The 12,235-nt window shown below is 46.6% G+C and overlaps 1 protein-coding gene across 1 annotated transcript in view; it reads left to right on the top strand.

The window, feature by feature from the left end:
- GOLGB1 (golgin B1) overlaps positions 1 to 10,467 on the top strand; it is a 40,268-nt gene extending 29,801 nt beyond the window's left edge. The window contains exons 17-24 of the mRNA XM_036400620.2: positions 1,061 to 1,239; positions 2,445 to 2,610; positions 3,714 to 3,845; positions 5,645 to 5,803; positions 5,936 to 6,033; positions 6,679 to 6,813; positions 8,320 to 8,425; positions 8,795 to 10,467. Of these exons, the coding sequence (XP_036256513.1) occupies positions 1,061 to 1,239; positions 2,445 to 2,610; positions 3,714 to 3,845; positions 5,645 to 5,803; positions 5,936 to 6,033; positions 6,679 to 6,813; positions 8,320 to 8,425; positions 8,795 to 8,929 (1,110 nt within the window). The 3' untranslated portion in view covers positions 8,930 to 10,467. The remainder of the gene's footprint in view (positions 1 to 1,060; positions 1,240 to 2,444; positions 2,611 to 3,713; positions 3,846 to 5,644; positions 5,804 to 5,935; positions 6,034 to 6,678; positions 6,814 to 8,319; positions 8,426 to 8,794) is intronic.
- The last annotated feature ends 1,768 nt before the right edge of the window (positions 10,468 to 12,235 follow it).

Below are 12,235 nucleotides of genomic sequence, written 5' to 3' on the forward strand. Positions count from 1 at the left end.
AGGTTCACAATTCTCCTTTCTTGCCCTTCTTGTAGGTAGGGATGACATTTGCTTTCTTCCAGTCTTCAGGAACTTCTTGGGTCACCATGACCTTTCAAAGGTAATGGAGTTGCCTCCCGATGACCTTAGCATTTGTGGGCATGCTCCATCAGACCCCATGAATCTGGTATGGGCCATCTGTATTATTTTCTCTGGCAGGGAGGCTGTGATTCTATTGTTAACTTCCAAGGGTGGTTTCTCTGTTAGCTTGGTTTAAAATATGAAATCATGGGAATAAGGTCCCTGTTAACCTGCGTAGTTCACATCTGTGTCAGCTCATTTGATTTGCCTTAGATTTCTAAGAGACCAGAACAAAGGCTTGAGTTTCCTCCTCCTCTTGGCATCTGACTTTCAAAGCAGATACAAGACATTGCAGATTCCTTCTGACATTCTTGCCTGCACACTGGATGTGTCTGTGTTTGTATGGTCTCTGGCACAGTGCAGCCCAGCAACTTCCAGAGGTCTCCTTGCTGGTCAGGAGACAAACTCTGACAGTCATGTCCCACTGCCACTCACTGAGCACAGTCCTGTCTCCAGAGTCAGCCATGTCTTCTTGTCTTCAAAAACAATTGCAGTGATGCATGTGTAACAACAACTTATTTCTAATTATAGCCTGACTGGAATTGGAGAGCCAAAAGGATTTTACTTATCAGTTTCCTGGTTTACAGTAAATACCAACTCCAGGAGTTACGCTTAACCAGCTCCTTCTGTGTCACTTAGTTTTCCTCTGAGTAAGATAATTATTATTGTAGTCTGGAGTCTTTTTGTTAGTGTATTTCACATCTTCATGGGAGGGCTCAAAACACACTGCCCTCATTACCAGTAGAATTGTCTGAGGGCTTTTTTCTGAGCAGTTTTTAGTACACTGCTGTATTTGATTCCGTTTTTAGTTCCTCTGTCATCTGAATGTCACCCTTTTCTCCCTCCAGACACCACAGTAAGAAATGCTCTTAAACAGTTCTAAGTATTAAATCTGATGCTTGCTCAGTTGTCACATAATGATGTTTCTCTTTAATCACAGGTAAGAGAGCTGGAGAATCTGCAGCAGCAATACATCCTTGTTGGGGTGGAAGCTGCTGAGAATTCTCGCCTAAAGGCACAGCTGCAGCAGTGGGAGCAAGAGGCAGACAAACAGCTTCGTCTGCAAGAGCAGCTGAGGCAGGAAGGAGCTGTGTACCAGCAGGAGCTCCAGCGGCTCAGGTGAGCTGTCTGTCTGCTTCCTGCCTCGGCGACGTTGCCGATGTGTTTGTTTCTCTCAAAGGGCGGTTGTGGGCAGAGGTGGAGGGAATGCTGAGAACCTCACCTGGCACAGGTGACACTGAGCACCCTGCCCTGGCCAGGAGAGGACCTGGGATTCCCTCACCCAGCTTCTGCCTCAGAATTACAGCCCAGCAGCTTGGAGGTCAATGCCTGTGTGAAATAGATCAGGGATGTTTTTGTTTTATTTCCTTCATCCAGCGGTGGTCAGTATCATCTGTTGGAGAGGAAACTGAGGCTGTTTCTTGTATTGGAATTTATGTATATGATCACAGTACTCTCCATTCCAAGCTGCTGCTGAACACCCTTTATTATCCCACTGATAGCATAGTTTAGAGCATACTAATTTTGTATGGCTGTCTAATCCTATCTTTCACTTGCTCTATGTCTTCTAGTTTGTTCTTTTTAACTCTGTAATTCAAGTCTAGTAAAATTGTCTTCTCCAACTGGACTAAAACTAGTCAGACAAATATGCTCTGTTCTGAAAACAGGGAGAAATGCTTTCAGATATTTCAGAGATCCATTTAAGAATGCCTGAGGCTGGAATGAAAAGGGTGGGATTTTCTTTGTGGAAACGTCTATGGCTTTTCTTTGTCCAGAGTGATATAAAAACTTGTAGTTCTCTCTCTCCCCCCTACCCCCACTCTGACCCTCAAATTAACACTGCAGATCTCATAAAGTTTGAAGCATCTTACAAATTTTATTTATCCTGACAAAAGAACAGGAGTTTTATTTCCTGTGCAGCTTTTACACATTGTACATGAAGTGATGGCCTCAGGTTGGTGTGGCACTGTGGGTCTGGTGCAGAGAAATTATTATGGGGACAAGTGGCATTGCCAGTGACTTCCTTGACAAAACTCCATAGAGTGAGATCAAAACAATGTTCAGAAACACAGAAAGTGTGAAAAAGTCACCCTAGGACAGCATGGAACAATCCAAAGGGTTCAACCAAATACAGAAAACTTCCTTAAACCTGCTTTTAAGGTTCCTGTACTTAAGTGTGTTGTTTTGGCTTGGCTTGGTTATAAAACTTCGTGTCCAGCAAGAGGTGGTGCTTGAATCACCCTTGGCTCATTCTTAGCTGGGTACTGGTCATCCTAAGTCATACTGGCAACTTCCTTGTAACTTCCCTTGTTTATGCTGGGCAGACAGGAGAAGAACTCCTGGGAAAAGCAGAGCAGCAGCATGAAGGAGCAGTACCTGATGGCCATTGCAGAGAAGGACAGGGAGCTGAGCCATTTACAAAGGATCACACAGGAAATGAGGCTGCCCTTCAGCAAGGCTCAAGCCGTAGAGGAACAGCACCAAAGCAAGGTGGGTGGAAAGATACAGATTCTTTACTGGAAATGTGAAGCTTGAAACTCAACCAGAAGAGGATGTGTTGCCTGTACCCAGCTCCTGCAGACTGCAATGCTGGATGTGGTTGTGAGGCCTCCAAAGATAATACCAACATTCTAACTTGCATCACTGGAAGTTCTAGAAATTATGGCATACCCTTAAGTGCTCTTCATTAAATTCCTGGTTTCCAGTGTTTCAAGAAAGAGGATAAAAGAGACAGGGCTTCCTAGGCACCTTGGGTCCTTTGGAGCAGCATGGAACTTCTCAGGTGTGAATTCTGGCTGGTTTAGAATTGCCCTCTTGCACTGTCTTTAAATCTAAGATTTTCTGTCTTAGTTCACATTTTAATGTCAGATCTTAATTTTTAAGTTTTCCATTGAATTTTTCTTGCTGTTTTTACTGTAACAGGGATCTACAATCCTGGTTCAAGTCCAGAGAGGCTGAGGCTTGAACACTGCACCTTCTCTCTTATTCCCCCTGTATACAGTCCTAAAAGCGGAGTGGAATGTGTTTGGTATTTTGTTTGTCTAGGGAAGGCTGCATGCACAGTGCAGTGCATCAGAGCCAAGACAGAACTCTCCCACCCATGTCTGCAGGGTCCCAGTGGTTTATGTCAGTGGAGGGGGCAGCAAATCTCCTTTATGCCTTGATACACCCATGCATATATGCAAAGCAAACGCTTGAACAATGTTCATGTGATGCTTTCCAGGAGGATTCTTCAGTGCTGGCCTTCTGGTCTTTGTTGATTAGATCAGTGTGGACATTACTTCAGGGTTTTGTTTGTTTTTTCTTCTCTCATTTGTGTGCCTTTTTTTTCTTCCTGTGTTGCAAACAGCTTTAAGACAACTTTTGAGCAGGACCCATCATATGTGCAAGTTTGGTGATCTTTCCTGACTGTATTTTCAGATGGCTTTTAGGATATTTCTGTTTATTCCCCATTTGCTCTTTTGCCTGAGCAGATCAAGTTCCAGGTCTAGTAATAATGTTAGGTTTGACCTTGGAATACTGAAAAGAGAGGAGAAACACAAGAGCGAGTTGTCACATCAGCAATATATTTTCCATTGTTCTTTCGTTGGCAGATTTCTCCAGAAGTCCTGAAAGGGGACTTTTCAAGCCTAGAAGCAGAGATGAAACACCTCCAGGCCCAGCTAAGTGACAGTCTGAAAGAACTGCACCAGAAAGAGCTCAGAATTCAGCAGTTAAACAGCAAGGTACTGATACATCTTATACTTGCTTGCAGTCAGGACAAGGAATGTGGGGAGGGTTTGGGTGGAATAGGGCTCAGGAAGCAGGAATGAATCTGTCCTTGTTGCAGTGTGATGCCATTTCCTGTTTCAGCTATCACAGTAGTTTCCCAGGTGTGGCAATACCTTCTCCCTTCCCCTCCCCCTTGCCTCCTTGCTAAGTGCTGTCAGTCAGTCTTATCATTCCAGCAGGGCCTCGTGTGATTGGCAAAAGTTCAAAAGATGCCCCTCAGCCCTGGGGTCATTGGCCTGTCCAAGTGTCATTGTCCCCTGGGCCTTCCCCCCCTCCCACCTGGCTGGTGGCTCACCTGCCCCTTCCTGCCCCCTGCCCCTGAGCTTAAAAGACACGGAGACCATGCGGTCAGGATTCTGTGGAGCTGTTACCAAGATTCAGACAAAGGTGACTCTGGAATAAATTCTGGATTAAACCCTCTGCAGAATCCGTCTCCTTTTCCTCTTCACGTAGCCTGGAGCCTTTCCACCAGAGGTAAACTGAGTTTCTACCATGCCTGGACTTGTTCCGAGTGCCTAACTGCAACTTCCAGCCAGCCAAAGGTGTCTCTGAGGTGAAACACCACAGCTGCCGCCTTTGGCCCAGCAGCTAGGGTCAGATGAGCCCAGGCATGTCCCACCTGGTAATATTGGGATTTTATTACAATATGTCCTTGCAGGCATTCAATGAAGTAACACAAAATCAGAAATACATCTCTCAGAAAAGCAGTGTTAGAATCACAGTGATGGATTCACTGCTGCTGAACAGGGCTGGCACAGCAGCAGAGCCCACGCCCCATGTCCTGCACTGCTCTCCCTCAGTGAGCAGCTGTGAGAGCCAGAGCTCTGCAGAGAGAAGCCATGAGGGGGACAGCTGTTCCTATGGACCAGAAGGACGTCTATCTGCCAGCTGTGAGAGCCAGAGCACTGCAGAGGGAAGCTATGAGTGGGACAGCTGTTCTGGATGGAGCAGAAGGATATCCAGGCCTCAGGCAGATCCCATCCACCAGGCTCAGGGACAGGGTCTGAACCAGCAGCTTTTCTGCCACTGCCATTCAGTGCCCTTTCTCCCAGGTGACCAACGGGAGAAAGGAAGAGAGAAGAAGGCAGGGGAGGAAAAAAAGAGGTGACAGAAGGGGAGAGGGGAGGAGAGAGGACAGATGGAGGGGACAGTGGGGGAAAGAAGTTGAATGGGGGAGATGAAGGCCAAAGGGACCAGAGAGGGAGACCGTATGAAGAAAGTTTTTTGCAGGTTCCATGTCTATTGCCAGGAGCACTTCCTAGCCTCCTGCTTTCTGGGCTGCTGAAGGAAGTCCCTCCTTGGGAAGGCGAGCTCATCATCTTCACTTCTGCCTGCCAGCTTGAAACTTCCTGCATTTCAGTGCAGAATCACAATCGGTCAATTCCCACACTGAAATGGAAGACCCAGAATTTATTCATCTTCAGAAAGAGAGCTGTGTTCAAGGAGAAAATGAGAATATAAAATAATAATTCACTGATGATATTTCTGAAACGGTTTAGGTCAATATCAGCACTTTAGAAATCTTTTTCTGGACGTGTAGTATTCTGTACATCTCTTTGATGTTTTGAGACTCCTGTTGCAGAAGCCTTTGCCACAAGCTACTCTTGGGGATTGTCACTGATCTTTTGACATTAGTGATTGGCAGCGTGGCAGTTATATGTTCTTAAGAGAACTCTTACCCTCAACTAGACAGAGAACAATTTTGCTTTCACAAAATCAATTTCTTTGCTTGCTGATTGTATACTTTTCTCAGCTATCTCAGGTTTTTGAGGAGAAAAATGCCCTCTCCCTCCAGCTCCGAGGGAGCAGTCGGGGCACCTATGAGAGCCATCAGCACTACAGCGAGGTCCTGAACCGCTGCCTGGTGCTCGAGAGGCAGCTCCAGGAGCTGCAGGCTGCAGACAAGAGCATGGTAAGGGGGCCAGGCTTGCTGCACAGAGGGGAAAAGCTCACTTCAAGTGGCTCTGTGAACTGTCCAGCATTGTAGTGGCTGTGTGTCCTCTTGATTCAGTGCAGTTTGCAATATGTTCCTGTGTTCTTTCAGGAGCTGTTTGCAACAGATGCTGCTCCAGGAGCACCCCAAGAAAAGAATGAGTCACAGAGAGGCACTTACACACCTGAACTGCAGGAGCTGCAGCTGAGGTAAAGAAAGTCTGAGAAAACAGGGGTGGGGATGTTGGTCCTGTGGAGGCCTTGAGGCTAGTGATGAGCCTGATGCCTTTAATCTGCACCAGAGTGTTGGGAAAACTCAGTCCCACACTAGGATCTTGTGGACTTGGGGGAACTGTTGTATGCACTTACTAGCTGTCATTAGTTATCTCTTTGGATTAGAGCTTCAAAAAAACACAAGGATAACATAGAGCAGCAATGCCAGCCAAACCAGCATCTTGGATCCTCAGTAGCTGCTGAAGTATATCAATGGTCCTGGTCTCAGGGTTGTAGACTGAGATTGTGTCTGGAATTGAGATGTAGCACAGGATTCCTTGTAACCTTCTGAAACTAAGATCTAGCACATGATTCCTCAAACCCTTTCAAAATAATTTTCAGAAGGTGGAGCCATGGTGACAGAGGCAAGGAACTCCTTCCTGATGTGAAACTGAAGCTTCAAGAGATTTATCTTCTCTCATGTTTTCCAAATAGTTTATATATAGTAAAGATGACTAAGTCTCCTCTGTGAGCTGGGAGGTAATTTGAGTCTGTTCACACACTGCATCAGTGAATACAATAGAAACACAATGGTCCATGATTTGTGCCTTTTTTGGCATATGCTGTGTTACTTTCTGACAGGTTGTCTGAAACAGAACGCTTACATAGCAGCATAAAGCAGGATATGAAGTATTTGGAGGAGCAGCTGGAGGAAGAGCGGGACCGTCGTCTTGCTGCAGAGGAGGCTCTTTTTGCAGCACAGGATCAGATCAGGAGGTGAGGCAGCTTGAGCAAACAAACGCTATCACCACAGAAGTGTGCTGGTTCTAGCTCTGTTTCTCATATGCACTTCATCATATCCTTCTGTCAAATGGCACTGGTGGCACAGAGACAGCTACCGTGTCTGTGGCAGAATCACAGAAAGCTTGAGGGTGGGGGTCCGAAGGGGTGGAGGTTGAGGGGCCTCCAGAGACCATGTGGCCCAGCCCCCTGCTCAGCCTAGACCCAGTTGCCCGGGACCCTGTCCAGATGGCTGTTGAGCATCTCCAAAGAGGAAGACATCACAACCTCCCTGGGCTACTGTTCCTTCAATTGTAGGCAGATAGGATGAGACAAATGATTAGACATGAAGACAAGTTCTGTCTAGAAATTAGATGCCAACTTGCTCAATTAGTTAAATTAACTACCGGAAAATACAATTTGGAGACTGAGAATTGGGTGCAGGCTGAAGAGGCATTCTCATGCTTCCAGGGGATTTATCTGCTCAGTAAGCACCTGTCTGTCATGGCTGAAACAGTTTTGACTTGAAGAATGTCACTAATTTTTAATGTATTGCCAATTAACATCAACTTTTCGTTAATTTGGTTCTTGAGAAACAATTAAACACTTAGGAGAAAGGACTTTTGTCCACTTTTCCCAGGCTTAGTTTCAGCCCAGCCCCCTGTCCTGCCGCGTGCCCACTCTCCAGCACTGCTGTCTGCACTGCACAGGGCTCTGCCCATCTCAGGGCACTGCATGGATGCCCTGAGAGTCAGCAGAGCAAAGGCAGCTGATCTGGACTAGGTGTTGGGATGAGGATGCAGTGAGCAGCAGGTTCGAAATGCTTGATTCTCCTCATTGACTATGGAGGGGGTTTAGCGCATGACCTGATTGTAGGCACACGTGCTGTGCATTTCCTGGTAGTTCAATAACTGGAGTTATGGACTAGTAGAGTCTTTTACATGAAAACAATGCCTTTCTTCTGACACACTTGCTGATTTAGCCAAAAAATAATGGTCTGTATGGAAGAATTCTGGATGAAGTTCCCTGGTAATTGCTACAAGGTTTGGACAACTATAGCTCCTTCTGGCATTAAAGTCTATAAAAGCCTGCTGCAGCTGATCTCACTAATAAACCATAGCTCCAGGATGTGACTACTGCCTCTGTCACTAGAAAATAGGAAGAACCAGCACTATTGCAGCCAGAGCTGGCTTCCAAAATAATTTCATAGAATTTAAAGCATACAGGTGTATTATCTGCCCTGGCTTTTTTCAAGTCACACTATAAAATTTCACTTGAAAGGAAGAAAGACTCCTGCTAGCTGGGCCACCCTGTTCTTTTGCTCAATGTGAGCTCAGGAGGCATGAGACCTGTTCAAATGGAACCAGCTCTTGGCAAGTGAAACCAGGGTTTGCTTGCAGGGGTTGTTTCCTTTTTTGAGAAATACCTTCTTTCCTAAGCTTGATTACAGTGTTGATTTGGGGCATCATAATAAAAAACTGAATTTCATATTTGTTGTGGCAGGTTGCAGTCAAGTGAGTGTTCATCTTCCTTAAGTGCCAGCATTGATATGACTCCAGGTCACGAGCAGTCCTTGCTGATCGACTCCATGGACAATAATTCCAGCAGAGTAAGAATTTAACATTCACAGCTGTCAATATGTGAGCCCCAGCTGCTTCAAGAAACTGTGAACCCACAGCACTTGAGTTCCTCTGTAGACACACATAAATCGGTTGGGGACTGTGTAGTTTTTCTGCTCTCACCATGCTGGAAACAAAACTGGCTGGGGCTGGTTCATGGACAGCCTGCAGAGAGCAGGGGAAGGGGAGCATTTCCTGAGGATTGCCCTAGTGTTAGGACCTGACAGTGGAGCAATTTGGGGAAGGTTTATGCTCATTAGCTTAAACAAACTTATCTCCATGGTCTGGAGAGTTCTGAAAGAAGGCAGCTGGGGCCACAGCCACTCCTTGTAGTGACTGCTCTCTCTTTACTCTTCCAGAGCCGGAGTACTCCTGGACTGCGACGCCTGTTGCGCTCTCTCTTCCGCTCCCGGGCCCACTTGCCCCTGCTGGTGGCCACGTATCTGCTTGCTCTCCATGTCCTGCTCTTCCTGTGCTTCACAGGCCACCTGTGAACAGGAGTGGCAGCTTTTCCTCAGCCTCAGCCCTGTGCATGCTGAGGGCCTGCACGCCCTCACAGAAGGGCAGCACTTGTCCCAGCTGCAGCCTTTCCCAAACCAGCCCTGAAGCAGCAGCTGCCCCCAGCCCCTGCTGCCAGTGCTGGTGCTGGGGGCAGCTGCTCCCAGGAGATCTGCCCTTCCCTTGGTGTTTCTATGTGAGTGGTTCGTTTTCTGAGCCAGGGTTGTGCTGCAAGCCTCAAGGACAGCATCTGTTCCTGTACCTGGAAGCTGTACCACTCATTTTAGATGGTATTGTGCTGCAGTAGGAATAAGAAAAATACTCTTGAGTTGCTGCAGTTCTTCAGCATTTCTACAACTGCACAATCTTCCCCCTCTTAGGCTGAATCCATAAGTGGGGTTGGGAGAACATTGTAGCTGGATATAAGAGAACTGTCTTCCCTTTCTCCCACCCCTTAGATTTGCTCCATGGCTCAGAGCTGTCTGAAATGCATATCCTAAGGAAGTTATGGGCACTTTAAGGAATGTGAATTTTAAAATCATGTTTCCTGCTCAGTTGCATCTCCTGTTGAAGAAGGGCCAAAATTAGTATATCTGGCCCTGGTGAGCATTCCATTTAAAATCAGTCATATGTCTGCCCTGACAAGTCTGTAAAATAATGCCAGTAGTTTAGTTATTTAAAATGAATAGGAAACATGAAACCTTTTAGCTCTTAAGTTAAAAATCCTCCTATTTATAGCATTTGTGCACCTCTTATGATGGAAGGTGCTGCCTTACCTCTAGTAGAGCAGCCCTGCTCCTGCCTTCTCATCCACTAAATACTCGTCAAGAAACTGAACCTGCACAGGCTGTGTTGAAGGGGTGCATAATGTGCTGTGTGGGCCCAAAGCAAACGCAGAATCTCCAGAAATAAACTCTCTCCCTTGTGCTGATGAAGGAGCCAGAGTTCTAAAACCTTCTGGTTTTAGAACCCTCTGGTGTAGAAAGCTGGTGCTGGTGTTGGGGCGTGTTTGGACCCAAATCAAATGATGCAAATGGACTGAATCTTTTATGATATATGGAAATATGGATATAGTTCCATTTGTTTTCTGAAAACCTCCTGGGTTTGAGACTGCCCTCTTCCAAAAGGAGAATGTTGAATGCAAAGGAAGTTCAGTGGCGTTTGCTGCCAGATCCTGAGTGGTCGTTTCATTCAGAATACTGGCCAGGAGAATCCTATCTGCCTCTCAGTAGAGCATTAACAGTCACATTTTTCCCATGGGAAAGAGGTAGTTCTTTTGATATTGGTGGTAAACTAAGCTGCTCTAGCCAGTGCAGAAAGCCTGTTTGAGGGTGGATTGATTTCACTGGTAGCTGAACCAGCTGGATCTCTGGCAGGTCCAGAGCACTGGCACTAGATATCCTCTTGTGGACTGTCTGTGATTATCAGCGTGAACTTCCTCTAACTATGTCAAATTCAATGACCAAATAGTTTGTCTATATCTTCCTGGGGTAAGAACTCCTGTATGTATAATAAAGTTTATTTTTCAGATGGAGTTTGTGTAACATTGCCATGTAACTGCAAGTGGAGGGTGTAGTGCTGCTGTATCAGCACGCCTTGTGGGACACGGTGGGACTGCAGCTCTCCTTTGTGTGCACTGCCTTCCTTGTGTGATCGCTGCACAAGCTGTTTCTTTATACAATGGGAATGCCTAGGTGATGACCTTTTTTCCCTATCTCACCTCTTGTTCAGCCTTTTTCAGCTGACAGAATAAGGAAATAGCACCTGAATGGGCAATGTCTCATGGCAGGGATGTGTGGAGCTAATGATTTTAAGATCCCTTCCAACCCAGACCATTGCATGCATCGTGAAAGTGATTCCAGTAAAACAATACCTCTTTTGGCTTGTTTTTCCACATTAGCCTGAACACTGCACCTTGTTAGAGTTGTGTAACCCCAGGACAGACAGAAGTCGGCAACAGTGAGCTAGAATGTGCTGGTCATTCAGATGGGACAGACAGTTCAACTGTCCCAAATTTCTGTGGCCAAAACCAGGTATCCTTGTTCATAGTCACTACTACAGCCCCCTCCCACTGCTGGAACAAAAGCCAGCATTGGGCTGTTGTAAGGCTGTAGATAATTCCACTGTGTTTAACAGGAGCAAGGATTATAAGCAAAGTATGTTTCCTTAAGGCCCATGCATTTTTTTCCTGAACTGAAGAAAGGCATGATTCTGATGCCTCAGATACATTTAAATGTTTTATACCTGCAGACAGAGCACTTATAGCTTAGATGAAATGTAGGAATAAAACCTCAAAAGGATCTCCTGGTCTGCTAAGCATAGTCTGACTGAACAGCTTTGTGGTTTGACCTAATGAAAGATGGGGCCTTTTAGCTGATGGTTCCTGTCTCAAACATTTCAACATTTTGTTTCTTGTCCAATAGACCTGTCCTGCCTTGATTTTTGATCTATCTTCAATTAAGGCTGAGAAGGAAGGTCAGCCAACGAAGCTGTGCTCTGTCATCCTTGGACACCCACGCCAGTTGGGCAGCACCACTGAGGCTGGGCCAGGTCTGGTTATGTGCCAGGAGGAAGGCAGCACCAGCGGTGTAGGGAGGGGTGGGTACAAGTCACTGCATGGAGCTCTAAGGGGTGCCCTCCTCATCCTCTCAGCTCCCTTTACGGGACCAGTGTGAGGATCTGGGAATGGCAGACAAAGCTCATGAGGAGGTGCAAGGAACCTGTGCAGGTGCCCTCACCCTGGGCAGATCAACCCACCCCTGATAATGAGAGCTGCATTAAGGCCAGTGCTGAGGAGAAACAGCAGAGGGTGCAGTCACAGGTAAGTTGCTCCTGAGCACAGTGAAAGCACCCATGTGCTGGACTTTTCAGGAGTGCTTGCTGCCTCCCAGGAGCCTGAGACAGATGCCACTGGACAACTGACTTCAGGTCAGTGCAGCCTTTGGACTCTGCCCACTCTGGCTCTCTCATGTGGGTACTGGTGATGTTGCAACAGGAACCCCAAGTTTGATCAAAGCAGTTTTCAGGCCCCAGGGCAGAATGGGCAAAGGTTCAGGAGCACAGTTAGTGTTCTCCTCAAGCCTCCAAGTAATGGGGAGAGATATTGAAAGTAAACTGGCGTGCTCAAGATGTGGCTCCAGGATTTGTGCCTCCACCAGAACTCTGGTTTTTACACCCATGTGAGAGTCATCTTTAAAACACAAGTGTGCTGGGACTTGATGGGTTCCAGTGTGATGGGGGAACTGTGTGTCTGCACTGCATCGGTGTCTCAGGGCAGAGGCAGCCTGCAGGGGAACTGCAGC

This window comes from Molothrus ater, chromosome 5, assembly GCF_012460135.2.
Source record: "Molothrus ater isolate BHLD 08-10-18 breed brown headed cowbird chromosome 5, BPBGC_Mater_1.1, whole genome shotgun sequence".
Taxonomy (NCBI): domain Eukaryota; kingdom Metazoa; phylum Chordata; class Aves; order Passeriformes; family Icteridae; genus Molothrus; species Molothrus ater.